The sequence below is a fragment of the Myiozetetes cayanensis genome, unplaced genomic scaffold (genome assembly GCF_022539395.1).
Source record: "Myiozetetes cayanensis isolate MyiCay16 unplaced genomic scaffold, myiCay2020 scf7, whole genome shotgun sequence".
Taxonomy (NCBI): domain Eukaryota; kingdom Metazoa; phylum Chordata; class Aves; order Passeriformes; family Tyrannidae; genus Myiozetetes; species Myiozetetes cayanensis.
The window spans coordinates 4,713,568-4,728,580 of record NW_026087964.1 but is presented as its reverse complement, the minus strand read 5'-3'; the positions used below and the strand labels follow the sequence as shown (position 1 = coordinate 4,728,580).

The window sequence follows — 15,013 nt, the reverse complement described above, 5'->3', positions numbered from 1 at the left end:
CCAGCATCCCAATGGATTGGGCAAAGCTTGTCCCCAGACTCCATCAGAGCAGAACCTGGTCTTGCTAAACTGTGGAGGCCCTGAGATCTTCAGCATCAGTGCACCACACCGTCCCTCCTGCTTCACCGGGCCAGGTTACCTGGAGGGGTTTTGTAGGTGAAGTGCACCAAGAAACCAGCAAAGTTCGAAACAAGGATGGCAGCCTACACAAATGAGTGCTCCACAAAGTATAAGAAAAGGAAAGCAACTTTACCTTTGAAAATACTTTTAATAAAAGAATAAGCACACTTTTCTGAATAATTCTTTTGAGTTATTTTTCCTGGGATCTTCCTCTACGCTCTCATTTGCTTCCTAAGAATCCTTCAAAAATTAAATATTGTTGGAGTTTTGACCTCCAGAGTGGGTTTCCAGCTATTTAATGAATTCTACCAAAGCTTCACTACCTCTTAAGTGCTCTTGCAGATGAATTTTTAAGTAATACGTAAGTTCACCAGGCCCAGACACTTGGGTTTACCTCAGAGTAACTTCTTAAGGGATGCAAATGCTCCTGTTCCCTTTACAATTCCCAGGCTAGCTTTGCCCTGGCAGCTACTTGTGATGCTTCTCTGGTACTTGTGACGCTTTTCTGAAGTGGGCTTTAAGATCACATGGCACCAGAAAAAATTTGCCATAAAGCCCCAACCTTTCCCCTTCGGTTCACAGCTATGCAGCTCCCAAATCCCAAGTCCTCTGCATTTCCCTTGCACTTTTAATGTGCACTCCTCTAATCTTCATTTAATGCAGGCAGCTGGCTGCAAATACCCCCAAACAATGACTTTAATCCTAAGTATCCTGAAGCCCCCCCTCCTTGCTTCCCGCACCAAAACTGAAGAAAAAAAAATAAAAAGAACAGCCTCAAGACAGCAAGATGGAGAAATCCAAGCTATCCACCGGGCCAAAGGAGTAGAAAGACACAATGAGCTAAATTTTGCCTGGTTTGCTAATTAAAAACGGAAGCTACCCCACTCCGGAGCCAAGGCGGGGACGTGGGGGGAGTTTTCATGCTATTCAAAAAATCGGCTTCCAACTGGGACCATATTCACTCCACATTAATTGTCATTCCAACTACGAGTGTCCTAGTTTCAAAATGAAAACTACTCTCCAGTGTAGCTAGTGAAAACTAACACCAGTTTCGAGGCATTAAACAAAATTTATTGATTGCATTTTCCCACCCACTAAAACTTTAATAAGCATTAAACCTCAAACTCCTGGCCCCGTTTCCTCCCTCTACCCTCTCTCTCCATAAAAAGGGTCAGGCTCCTCTATATGGAGATTAGGACTTAATGTTTGGTATTTGTTTATGAGCCTATCAATTGCCTTTATTTTGGGGGGGGCAGCGGGGGTTAGAGTTGGGGTTAGAGGGGGGAAGCACATTTAAAAAAAAAAAAAAAAAACCAAAACCAAAAACCTCCTCTTGTACATGGATTAAGAGAGGGCAAAGGTTTAGGGTAGTTTGGATGTTTTTCTTCCCAACTGATTGTGGAGTTTAGATATATGATGGATCATGTTCATGTCAATGAAAATAACTAAATATTCTCCTTTTTACGAGTTTCCCATGAGTAACATATAATGCTATTTTTCAAAGAACCTTATTTCTCAGTAACAAGATGCAGAACTTTCAAGTCTTCTCTGCTGGCTGTTTTCAGCTGTGTAAAAGGGAAAAATAATAATAATTTGGGGGCCACTCGGTCTTCATACTTAGTAAAGAAAATAAAGGTCAAACATTTGAAATGCAAAGGTCGGTGATTAAGCCCAGAAATCCATATCTAGGCATCAAAATGAATAGCCAGATTTTGAGAGTACTTAAGCAATTTAAATGCAGAGTCTGACCCGGCTCAGCACTTTTTAAAACCAAGCTTGTTTTTTCAGAGTCTCAAGCGAGATTTAGGTGCCAGGTACCTAAATTGGAGAAATTTAACAGTAATCTCCTTTTGAGAAGTCTGATCCACTTTAATCTGAAGTCGTGAATGACAAACAATTTTGTTACTTATAAAATACATCTAACTAGAGCTGCAGCACTTTGTCCTTGTGCTAAACTCAAATCTTATCCTTCAGCATTATTAGAAAGAGTTGAGAGAGATGGCAAAAAAAAAAAAAAGTCAAAAATTCTTTTATTTCTCCTCTTTAAAGAAGGCTGCTAAAGGGATTAGACAGCTTTGAGTTCACTGCTCTGTTAAATCAACCTTACAATATTTTTTCAGCTTGTTTGACTTGCTGTTTGTGTATACATTTGTGTTTTCACCTTTCTGCATTCAAATCCCACCCTTAGCGTTTGTTCTGAGCTTCTCACAGGAAACTTAGTCAGTTCTTTATTTGTATTAAGTCTACGGAGTTATAGAAAACAGACTTGGAAAACAATCCCTAAATTAGCAGGACTTACCGGCTTCCATGCATACGCGCATACACACAGAGCATCGCATGCCATCCCACCCCGGTGCAGAGCTTTATCATTTCCAGCAGCAACACAAGGGCATCAGGTTCACCAGAACAGACCTTTTAATGGTCTCCTGCAACCATATCTATTACACCAGGGTTTGGACTCCACATTACAAATTAAGAGAGAGTTCAAGGAAGTCATGCGTGTCTCAGTTCCCACTGCCTTCAAGCAGTTTTAATGCCCCCGAATAATCATCTTCTACAAACTGAACTATGTTAGGATTCAGTAATGCCAGAAGCAGGTGAGACACCTCTTTGCAAAGCTGTTTTAATGCTGCTGTAAGGAAATGCAGACCCCTCAGCAGAGGGCCATTTCCATCATCCTGCCAGAAGACATGGCTGGCCCTACCTGCATGAACAAGGGACCTTCCTACAGGCACTTTGGGATATCTCCCCCATTCTCCAATCCAAAGTCTGATTTTCCCACCTTTTCCCTTCCTTTCCCCACCAGAAACATTTCTAAAATCTCCTTCTTTCTGTGAATAAGTATCTAAGTGTCCAGGTGAGATTATGCAGTTGCAAGAGAAAGGATGGCTGCTGCAGCAGGCAAGCCAAGAGAGAAAGAAAACAGTGTCTTCTCTCTAGTAGATGGAAAATAAAGATGATAGAAACTGAGCCCAGCAGCCACAAAAGGGCTGGATTTGTCTTAAAGTTGGGAACCAAAGTTAAGCTCCTGGCATGCTCCCTTGGGTGGGATGAACTACCACCTTGTGCCACTAGTGAACACAAAGTTAGACAGCCTCCCTTGATATATAACCCCAGCAAGAGCTGCCCACAGCATTTTGGACCCTCCACTCCCTTTCCCAGGGTGGGTGGCTAATTCAGGGTCATCTCTTCTTCCTGCCTGCCCTGAGACACCATATATTGCTCCTCCAGCTGCTCCTTCTCATCCCTAAAACAGCCAGGATCGAGTGCTGGGTGAAGTTATTCCTGCAAAGACTGCACCACTTGTCTGTGTTTTATTTGCTATGCACTGGGAGGAGGGGGGGGGGAAAACCTCTACTTCAAACATATTTTGAAAGCACCTGAGGAGGTTTCAGGACCTTTTTCTGCCACAGCTAACACATTCCATCCACAAGATGACCTTGTTCAGAGCATTCTGATGGCTTCTTACAGGCAGGATTTGCACTGCGAGGGGTCACCAGATCCAGGATCAGGTGGGCAGGGCAGCCCACTTTCTCAGGCAGCGACCCACCACTGAGACCAGAGTGGTGGATACAAACCTGCCCCTTTTTGCCCCTGCACCGAGGGAGACAGGGTAAAGGAGAAACCCTGCTGCTCCCCTCTGCCACCTCTGTGCTTCCCATCCATTCCAAAGACTTCCATGATGGAGAAGCCTTCTCAAATTCCAAGATGCCAGCATGCCTACACATAAAAGTGAGGCAGAAATCTCATTCTTTCACTGAAAAATTCACAAGTTGAAGGCCCAGTACAACTCAATAACACTTTCCAGGCACTATTTTCCTTTTCAACTGGGCAGATCACAGAGCATTTCTGTGGTAGGAGGCTTCATGTTTGTGTTTCCTTTGCCTCCTAGTTCAAATAATGGCAATACTAATTGAACCACTGGGTAAAAGAAAATTGAGTGTGATGCTTTAGTCAATACTCTGTGGCTTCCCATTTGCTCCTGCATCTCTCTGCTCCATCTGGAACAAGGGCAAGAGAAGGTGCTGCTGTTGAGACGCCCCAATTCTGAGATACCCAAAGCTGAAAGAAAGTCTCTGTAACACATTATCAAGGCTGTATGTACTTAAACTCCACAGTATTTACAATATTTACAGCTACTAGGATAGCAGCTGGGGGTGCAGAAGGGTGGTTTTACTCATTATCTTCAAGGCTAATGCCAGTACCCCCCAGTAGCCACTTACACTCTTCTTCCCAAGCCAGGGGAATCAGGAGCCTGGAAAAGCTGAAATATATTTTTCTTATGCTTAATTACAGATTTCAAGTGCCTGACACAGGGCCCTCACTCATGATGTTTTGACACTGACGGCTTTGGGCTGAGATGGAACAAATGCTTTGCGCTCACTCATCACTCATTACATCCACCAGTGTGGTGGATGTAACTCAAAAGAAGATGGATTTGTAGCAACTTTGGGCAGGGATGCAGAGAGGACACCATCTGCTGTTTCTTACTTTCCTGCCCCCCCGCCCCCTTTCTGTAATTAATCAATTCACAAATCAGGAGACAAGAGTTTTCTCGTGGGATCACCCCTGCGAGGCAAAGGCTAAGGACACGGCAGGGTGGCTGCAAGGTCTAAGTGCTGCTTGTGGAGCATGGAGCAGCTTTCTGGCCGGTCAGTGGGAGCACTGGGTTCCCAGCCCTGTGGCTCGTCCCACCCAGGGGCCTCTCAGAGCCCAACCCACCACATGCTGGAAGAAAGAGGCTTTCTGAATTTTCTTTGGGAAAAAAAAAAATAATGCTTTCACAGAAAGCTGTGAAATCATGCATAACACACCGGCTGTAAAAAATGAAAGCATTTTTAATTTTTTTTCCCCCCTAACTGCATTCAGCTCATCTCTTACACAGTCAACACTGGAGGCTGGAACTAGGTGATCTTTAAGGTCCCTTCCAGCCCAAACCATGATTCTATGGTTCTAAATACCAGCTAATTTATGTACCTCCGTTTACCAGACCCCCTCACTTCTGCATGAATCCCCAGCTTATTAACATAACTATTTAAACTGGACATGTTTTCTTAAACATTTTTCTTTCATAAACTGCCAAGTGACAGTTGTTTACTGTCAACAAGCCTGGGTACTCCAAGACAGGGAGAAATATGCCCTTTCAAAAGGCAGACATATCGGCTACCAAAGGAAGATTAAAATCTGGTGTTTTTCTTTTCTCCCTCCTCAAAAATGCTTTATTTTTACAGATACTCATGATACAGATCAGGAGAGATAGCACTATACCTAATTCCAATCATTCTTTTAATTAAAGACAGGCTCATGGAGGATTTATCTTCACTTGCACATGCTAGTTGTCAGGGCACACTCAGAACTCCCTAATCTTCCCACTGCAACTGGTTTTTCCTCTTCACTTTTAGCTGTGATACCCCCACCTCTCAAGGCACATTCTCGGCTCATCTCACACAGATCCTGCTACCAGCTAGAAACAAAACGCTTGCCTGGGGGAATCTATAGAGAGAAGTTAGAAAAAAATTTAAACAAAAATGAAATTCACCAGTTGGTTCAGGCCCTACAGTCTCCAAACAAGTGCTGAAGTATTTTGCTGGGAGGGAATTGCTTGTACTCGAGTCTTGCACATGAAAGTCGGGATATAAAAGGGAAAAAAAAAAAAAAAGCAAACAACTAAACCCTATGTATGGGAAAACTTTCCCCGTACTCTCTCTGCCCATGAAGCACCAGGAAAGGTCCTCTGCTGGCTCCTGTTTGGTGCAGAGTCCCGGGGGCTCAGCGCTCATCCCCCAGCCCCGGCTCACCCGCAGACCCCCGCGGGGGATTATTAACACTTTCCCCGGCGCATTGTGCGGCTCGCAGCTATTATTAGCCCTGGGGCTAATGCCGGCCGACACCGATACAATGGCAACGAGGATGGGGAACGAGGAGACGGCGTCGGGAAGGCGGATCGACCCCACCGGACCCGCGGCAGAGCCACGGGGACCTGAGTGGTGGCCGCCACCGCCGCCTCTGGTGCTCGCGTTTGGGCTGGGATGCTGCCGCTGGCTCGCATCGAAGCTGGAGTTATAAAAAGCAGGATGGGAAGTGAAGGTCTGTGTTACAGCCAGTTAGAGAGGAATGGGAGGTCACGGAAAGCCAGTCCCAGGGATCCCCACCCCCAAACCGGGAGCCCTTTTACTCGCCAGAGTTTCCTCTGCTTGTTAAAATGTTTGGGTCATTAGAAAACTTTCCAAACAATCCCCGCTTATGCTAAATAGCTGCTCCCACCACGATCTGTGAAGGGCTTCAGCCTGCTCTCTTGGAAATCAATGGGGGCTTTTTTTGCCTAGGATACAATAGGCGCAAGATCAGGACCTCATTATTATTTTTACAGGACTACAAGCAGCAGAGAATGGTGAAACCCCTAAAGAAAGCAATGACCCTCAGAACCGGGAGCCAAATTTGCTATGAAGGATCTTTACAAGCTCTGTCAAGCATCAAAATAAAATTAAAAATCCAGTTCTTGGGAGCTTTTCAGTTTTTTGACAGGGAAAGCGTAAGGTTGAGAAACGCTGGCCTCATCATTTGGATCCAGGGACACCTCCCGTAGCTCCCTTTTACTCAAAAGAAAAGCCTTCATAGATGTGTATTTTACCTTCCCCAGGGGGAGCGAGCAAGAGGGGACAGAGCTGCCAGTTCAGGGTGATGCCAGTTACGCTGTGGTGCCCCATGGAACAGAAACACCTTCCGGGGTTCACACGACCTCCTCTGCCACACGCCACAATGAAACCCCCCAGTAAGTCCCCTCTGCAGAGCCACCACCAGCAACACAGGAGGATCAGAAGGCTCCAGGGACATGAGTCCTGCTGCAAGGACCATGCCTGCACCCTGTCTCTTCACAGAGGCCAGGTGTCACCTGCCTTTTGTGAGAGGAGCCCCAGAGATGCTCCTGTCCTTAGCACCCTCCTAGGAGCTCTCTGGCAGTCAAGTTCTCCATTTCTTGCCTGTTACTTTACATCACTCCTCCCTCTTGGCATCGGTAGGAACTCACCTACGCACCACATCACCACCACAACGTTTGGCCCCTAAGCAATACCCAGCTATCTTGCTGACTCCCCTCCACCCAACTCACCCCAAGTCAAGTCCAAAATGCTTCAAATCCATTACTTTTGAGTACTAGATGAATTCTTATAAACTAGCAGTCTGGTCTCCAAAGCTTTACTGATTTAACTACATCAACTGATCTAATTTAGTGAGTTTCCTTGCAAATAGCACAAGATAGTTCAGTGCAATCAAGACACTACAACAAAGCACTCCTCTTCCCAGGGCAAAATCATTAGATGAAGATAAACTGATGAACACTTTCATCAGTTACCAAGCAGCAGCAGTTGGGAATCCACCCGTGAAAGTTTCTGACATGCCACGGTGCACTATCACTGTCTGTTCCCTAGAAGCCTTTATACTCAAGTTAAGGAACATAGTGATGGCTTGGCTTCTTGGGCAAAAAGGAAGAGAGGGTTAAAAAACCCCAAACTGACACCCTGCCATGTGCCAGCGTGACATTTGCAGGTACTTCAGTAGCTCAGAGTACTACCACTGGGTGCAAACACCAGTGCTGCGGTCCCGGGGCTGTGGCGTTCCCAGGGAAGAGCCTTCGGCACACAGGACAGCCTGCAGAGCTGAGCCTGCTCCCAGAGAGCGATCCTAGGCTGTGTCCTTTCCTCACCCGAACACTTGGAACCATTCTCACTTGAGTCATTAATTCTTTTAACCCCTCGCAACCTGCAGAAATGGCTCAACCCCAAAATCTCACTGATGCTAAACATGTAAGCACATGGCAATTGTTTTGCATACAGTTCTGCGTGATAAAGAAATCTGCTTCCAAGTTTTAATAGAACCTTTTTTATTTAACCAACTCATTATCTTCCCCTGCTCTCTGGATATGAGACAGCAAGGCCAGCACACCAGACCTACCTTCCCCTCCACAACAAATACTTTTTTTAGATTAATACATCTGAAACTGAAGCAGTTGCTGGAGAAATGTTTTCTTACTTGACTGTGCTGCTATTCTTCAAAAATAGGACTGCTACATTGTGAAACCTGAGTGTCACAGCAAAAAAAAAAAGAAAAAAAAATTGATTTAACTACCTCCTGCCTAGTTCCTATCCACCTGAACACAACAACCCCTGATAGCCTATCAGAATAATAGGGCTGGTTTATGTCTGATTACCTTTCACATTTTAACTATTAAGTTTACTAAAGGTTTCACTCAGCCCGTATCTCACAGTTTTTGTTTGCTTTTGATACTACAGAAACTTCCTGGTCATTCAAGCCACGGGGCAGATACTTTAGGGGTAAGCACACCAGGAACACTGTATTCACCACAGGAATAAAAGCCCTTCTTCACACATATCTATGGCACTTGGCAACTTGAGCTGTGAGCATATGAGAAAGGGGACACTGGAGGAGTCAACTCTGCTTCAGAGAAAAAGTGTATTTTTCTTTACAAGATCACCAGATAAAGATCCAAAAGAAGGGCAAATGCTAAATTGATAAGCTGTGTAGGAGGCCAAGGAAAAAAAAAATCTGGGTGTAACAAGGTATTTTCATGTGCTTTTGGCATTGTAGGCATCTTCTGACATGTTTGTAGCCCAGTGTTTGCTTAGGGGTGCTTTCAGATTTACTCCTCTAACAGCTACCAACCTGCCCACTGTCACATACCCTGAACAGCTGTGCCGAACCACAGTCCCACTTGCTGCAAAAAAAGGGCAAATTTTTACCAGTCACCGTCCTCTCTGGCATACAGCCTGGTACATGGAGAATAAAGTTTATTACTAACCACTACTAAAAGAGACGAAATGGCAAACACTGAAGCAGCTACTTCAAATCACTTCTTTGAACAGCTTGGAGGATGCTGAGTCAGTGGACAATTTCAAATTTGGGGGTTTTTAAGGGTCAGAAAAAGAAAAGAAGCAGGTATACAGAGCCAGACACCGTCCCAGAACACATGAAAAGAGAAAAATATATTCAAACAAGGAAACAGAATAAAAGTAAAGTCAGTTTCATTGTTTATCTGTCTATCAGGTTCAGCCTAGCTGGGAAAAACTTGTCAAACTGGGACGGAAATGTCAACCATATTTACAGCAGGAATATCCAAATTTGTTATATTTGTGCTGGGTCTACCTTATATATAGTAAAAACTGCAAAAGCTAAACTATGATGCCAACACAGCCAATTCTCCATGAAGCCTTGAAGCTCATGCTCAGGCTCCTGCACTGAATCCTACGCACTTCAACGACCAGCCAGCAAAACCCACCAGCAGGCCATGCCCTAACCTTAGCTAAAACTAAGGTTCAGTAAATGCCTTCAGTCACAGCTCTTCGGGCCAGCTGATAGATCACTGTCAGAAACACGGTTGGGCAGACACTTTTGTAAACAAAAATTTTATAAACTGCTCAGAAACTGATTCCCTATCTTTTTTTTAGGGTCTCTTACGTGAACAGCAGATGTACAGAGTAAGTGTTCAGGGAGGACAGCTTTCTAAGCATGTAGCTGGATATCAAAGTTCACTTTTATTGACCATATTTTAAAAGGAAAAGTTTTGTTTCTCAGCCTTATTGACAGGATGGGGGGAACCTCCTACAGCTGTACAAAAAAATTTCAGCTTTGTCCAGGTAACAGACTGGGTCCCACTGGATGGAAATGGTCCAGAAACAGCGGGAATGCCACAATCAAAACTTCTTTAGTTTTCACCTAACTTCAAAACGCACTCTCAGTCAGGTTTCAGGAGAGATATGCTTTCCCAACAGCTCTGAAGATTTTTTGGAGGGAGTCATAAAAGTTAACGCGCCAGTCAGAGTAGCTTACTTTAATTACATGATTTAATTAGCAGATCAACACTTTGTTACACAATTTTCAGATTTACTTTTATCACATTTCCTACTCAGCGGTTGCTAATAAAGTCTTAATTAAAAGAAGAGATCCTCAGATTTAATTGGAGTGACCCTTGTCAATATGTGTAGAAGACCCGACGTTATACAGCTAGTACTGAATACACTGAGTCCATCTCTGCACTGGAACAGACTTTCTAGTTCACTATTTGCCAGGTAATAAATAGATTTTTTTAAAAAGAAGCCGTATTTCATCATCTTTTACTTGTGTCCTCTTATTTCATTGGTTAGTAAAATATTTCTAGTCTCAACATTAAAGACTTAATTAGCTTTTGTAGCATGCTGTTCATGAGAACAAATGGATCAACTTTTAATCTCAAAACTATCTCTTACCGCTGCTGCACTAAATCTAAAATATTTCTGGTCTAGGGCACAAAGTAAGCAGCACCATACACGCATGAGAGACTCTTTGTAGAGGGTTTGAACACCTAAACCCCAAGGCCAACTCCAGCAACAGTCAGTGCCATTTGGCACTCACTTCAATACCCTTACAATTTCAGGATGAACTTTGAAATGCTCAGATACACAAAGCAGAGCAACACAGATCACAGTACCCTACACCTTGGACCCCTTGCTGGGCACAAGCTGAAAGGCCACAAGAGCCCAGTTGCCCATCAGCTGCACGGAAAACACCTCAACCAGCGCATAACCAGTTCTTTCCAAGCAAGAAAGTCTCAGGAACTGGTACATGCCCTCCCACTCAATTTAAACAAAATCCCAAAATGGCCCTTCTCGCCTTCTTCTGGACTAGAAAACTGCCTGTGCAGTATTAGCTCTGGGTGACAATTCCACTCTGGTGCTGAACAAGGAGGCTTCGGTTCTCGCTCCTGACAGATTGGGAGAGCTCTCCCCTCCCCTTCCTCCACAAACCCGATCAAACATTAGCAGCTCTCTATACAACTCTTTCAATGCCTGTAGACAGCTTCAGCAGTTAACTAGTGCAACACAAATCCTAAAAAGCCCAGAAATTGCCTTTTTCGCATATACCCCACACAGACACACGCACACACAAACCAGCTACAGGAGACAGGCTGTTATCAGAAGTTTTTAAAAGTGAAATGCTGCTGTTTCAGTTGGTCTGCTCTCTAAGCAAACAGCCAGTGTTACTTGACATTCACAAATCGTACGAAGTAATATCTTTATCTGAATACTAATGCAAATTGGACGGGCTTTTTTATATTGATGTCTATTCTGTGGTTGCTGAATAGAGTGACCGCATGCTCAAGGCTGCAAAGGAGTTCACTGACCTCCCTAATCATCTCTGTCATAGCCCCTGAATGACATACACATTCAATCCTGCCTTGCCTCTCTACTTTCATTCATAAAAAAAAAAAAAAAAAAAAAAAGGAAGGAGGGGGAAATTTGACATTGTTCTTCCTGCAGCAGCCCCAAGAACGGGAGAGAAGAGAAACTCGGCCCAGATGAGGCCCCTGGTGTTTTTAGTTTAGCTTCTATTCAGCAACAGCCCCGCCATCTGCCTCCTTCCTGCCAACAGCCGAACACCTCCCTGCGGAGATGTTAAAACCTGCACCCCCTCCACCTCCGCTAATAGCCAGTATTCATATTAGCAAACATACACATACCTCGAGAATGCCTCCCTTCAATGTGTGTTTTATGTAGCTGAGTATAGGCACAAAGCAGTAGCTGTTATAGCCTTCACAGCCCCGTGTGGAGAATTAGATCACTGGGGAAAAATCCTTCCAAGCCCCTTTATGGAAAATAAGGCCTTAGACTGTAAATGCAAAGCCCAGCGAACAACAACCCTCAGTAATGAGCCAATACCCCATGGCCCATTTGACTAGGAGAAAGAATTTGCTTTTTACCATTCAATTCAAAAAGACTGAAAAAGTAAAATGTGTTTTTACTTGGCTCTGAAGGTTTATATTCTTTACAGTTTCTTTTGCACAACCTTTTCCCCCCCCAGGTCGGACAGGCAGCGGGTGCCCTCGTGGTCACGAAGCCACTGGCTCTGGCACAGAGCTGGGCAAGCAGCACCGGCTTCCCGCTTCCCGATGCACATGGATGGTGATGGGAGAGCCACTCGTATTGCAATGTCCTCTCTGCCCTTGCAGCATCCCCATCCATGGGAGCTTTCAACAGCTCATAGCGATGGGGAAACTCGTGGAGACTTCGCTAGGTGTTGGGGTTGCCGTCCCGGGTTCAGGGACAAATCCCGCTCCCAGGGAGCACAGTGGGCGTTGGCAGTGACACCTCTGCTTCAGAGAAAGCTGTCCTGGTGGTAAGAGAGACTGTCTGGAGGCTTTCCACTGGAGGCCCTGGAGATCCCAACCCATCGCTCAGCTCAGCTCACAGTCATCGCTGCAGGGATGTTTCCCTCTGTGTGACCTCTGAGTATGCCACTTGCTACGATTCCAACAGCATCCCAAAGCTTTAACTTGCTAAAGTGTCTTAGAACACGTGAAGGGTTTAGCACCACTTCAACACATCATCAACCCCAGCTACAGTCTGAAGGTGTGGGTGGAAGCCCAGGGACCACCGAGGCAGTCACCGAGGTTTCTCCTCGCCCCCATGTGCCTGAAGTGACAGCACCAATACATAATTCAGGCTAAACCAGAGAGAACTTGGGACACTTTGCTTCTGTCACTCCCACCCAGCACAGGCTGCCCGCTGCCTCCCGCACACCGACCTCATCTGCTCTGACCACGTCCCTGCGATGTTGCCCCATAAATCAATTCTTTTGGCTGTGAAAAATGAGCCAAACGAGTTACACTAAGAATCTGGTGTTTTATTAGGACTTTCTTGAAAACAAAACCAACTCCCGGTGTGATTTATAGCTTTAACCAAAAGGGGTATGAAAGTAATGCCCCCACCCCCCAGCCTCCACGAAGTCCATTTATTCCCCTGTCACTTTTTTGGCAAACAGGCTTCAAACCCTTTCCTGAACAATGGAAACTTTCTGCCGGGTACATGCAAGCCCGAGGACAGGGGGTTGCGAAGGGGCTCCCTTCCATTAAAGAGCTTTGAAAAATAAACAGGGACTCAGGTAGCAGCTGAGGCGGATCAGAGAGGCACGATGTTTCAAACCCACTGTATATTACTTCGGAAAAAAAAAAAGAAACGGAAAAAACCTCAAGAAACAGCTTTCGTCGGACGTGTTAACTTTTTCTCACTTGCAACTGCGGCGCTGCCACTCGGGGGGAGACAGATCATCACGGGCTTCCCCGAAATTCAGTTCCCTTCTCAGCACAACCGCTCGTTCAGCTGCAACCCAGCGTTTGCCTACGCGGAGCTGTCGCAACTCCACTTTTGCTCAAAAGATGTAGATATAAATGAACTTTCCTTACTTTTCCCACCCGAACACAGAGCAGTCAGAGCATTTCCGACGCGCGCCGAAGATGCGCAGCTACACACGCACGGAGGCATCTTCCCTTCCCAACCGCTGTTACACACAGGGTGTAACACTGGGAGAGGGCTCCTGGCAGACAGGGGATCCTCTTAAAAGCACTTTGTCCCTCCTGGGCGCCTCCGCGGCTTCCCCGAGCCACGGCGAGGTTGGGACCACACCGTCCCGCTGCCACCGCCCCGCGTTCCTAACTCCCTCTCCACAGCCGGCCCCGGCGGTCTCCATCCATCCGCCCCCCTCCGCTCGCTCAGGGAAGAGGACTCGCAGAGCCCTCGTAGATCCCGCCGGAGCCGTGCCCCCCGGAGCACGTGTGCGCGGCCGCGCAAGCCTTACCTGCCGGCTGCCCGCCGCTCCTCGCCGCCGCCTTGCCGCCGCCCCGCCGCGCCGCCGGCATCCCGCCGACGGCCGCCGCCAGGCACAGGCACCAGACGGAGCCCCAGGCCGCCCGCATGCCTCCGGAGCGGCGCCGGGGCAGCGCGGCCGCCGCCGCACCGCCCGCCTCAGACATCCCCCGGCCGCCGCATCGCTGCCGCCGCTCACCGCTCCGCTCCGCCGCCGCGCTGCCGGGAGAGGGAGAGAGGCGCTCAGCGCGGGGAAGGAGGACGAGGGAACCCCCCCTCACCTCCCCCGCCCCCGGTGCCCACGCGGAGGGGTGGAAGAGGAAAAAATGATAGTAAAAAGGCGGAGGAAAAAAAAAAAAGTGCTGGGGGCAGTAAAAAAGTGAAGGGGTCCGCGCCAAGCCCGGTGCCGAGCGGCGGCGGGGCGCCCTACCTGCGCAAGCCCCGCGGCCGGCCGCGCACCTCGCATCGAGCGAAGGAGGGAGGCAGGGAGGGACGGAGCGCCCGCGGGAGCCGCCGCAGCCGCCCGCCCGCCTGCCCTCTCGCCGCCGCGGCGCTCCTGCGTCTGCTCGGCGCGGAGCGGGAGCGGAGCGGGCCGGCCGCGATGTCCCCGCCCGCCGGGCCGGGCCGCCCGCCCCGTCCCCGCCGCCCCGCCCCGTCCCCGCAGCCGCCGCCGCCGCGGGGCCGCGCCCGCCCCGCTCCGCGCCCGCCCCCGGGGCTGCGCGGGGGGGACAGGGCGGGGTGCGACCGCTCGGGGCCGCTCCCGCCGCTGAGCCCCCGGGGTGGAGCGGGGCACCCGCTTCCCACCGGCGTGAGGTTGAAGTTGGCTCAGCGCTGCCGTGGTGGATTCCCGAGTGGCACCGTGCGCCGCGGCACGCAGCAGCGTGTCCGCTTATCCTGGCCCCGGAACGGCGCATTTTCTGGAAAGAGGGGCTGAAGGGGCATCCGTGGGTCGGGGGCAGCTCTGTGCGTGCGGCACTTCGGGTCAGCCTGGGACTTGGGCGGCAAATGGCCCACTCACCCATTCCCCCCGCAGGGCTGCCACAGTGTGCCCCGAAGTGAAGCCACCATCCCCGAGCACCCTGACTTCACCCACCCACACTCATCACCACTGATGAGAGTAATCACAGCCTCCACGCAACTCTGCGTGTTTGCTGCTGCCAACTGGACTTGCTCTGTGTTAATAAGGACTGATTAAATGTGTCTAGTTACAATTACGATTACAATGATCTAGTCATTATCGCAGTAATGGTTTGGGATACTGT

General features: G+C 48.0%; 1 protein-coding gene across 6 annotated transcripts in view; it reads right to left on the bottom strand.

Moving 5' to 3' along the window:
- FGFR3 (fibroblast growth factor receptor 3) overlaps window positions 1–14,280 on the bottom strand; it is a 55,876-nt gene extending 41,596 nt beyond the window's left edge. For 2 of the 6 annotated variants that reach the window (XM_050338193.1, XM_050338194.1), the window contains exons 1-2: window positions 14,182–14,280; window positions 13,744–13,970 (exon numbers count right to left, since the gene is read on the bottom strand). In XM_050338193.1, the coding sequence (XP_050194150.1) occupies window positions 13,744–13,918 (175 nt within the window). In that variant the 5' untranslated portion in view covers window positions 13,919–13,970; window positions 14,182–14,280. The remainder of the gene's footprint in view (window positions 1–13,743; window positions 13,971–14,181) is intronic. The other 4 variants (XM_050338195.1, XM_050338196.1, XM_050338197.1 and 1 more) reach the window with 4 other exon arrangements.
- Between the last annotated feature and the right edge of the window lie 733 nt (window positions 14,281–15,013).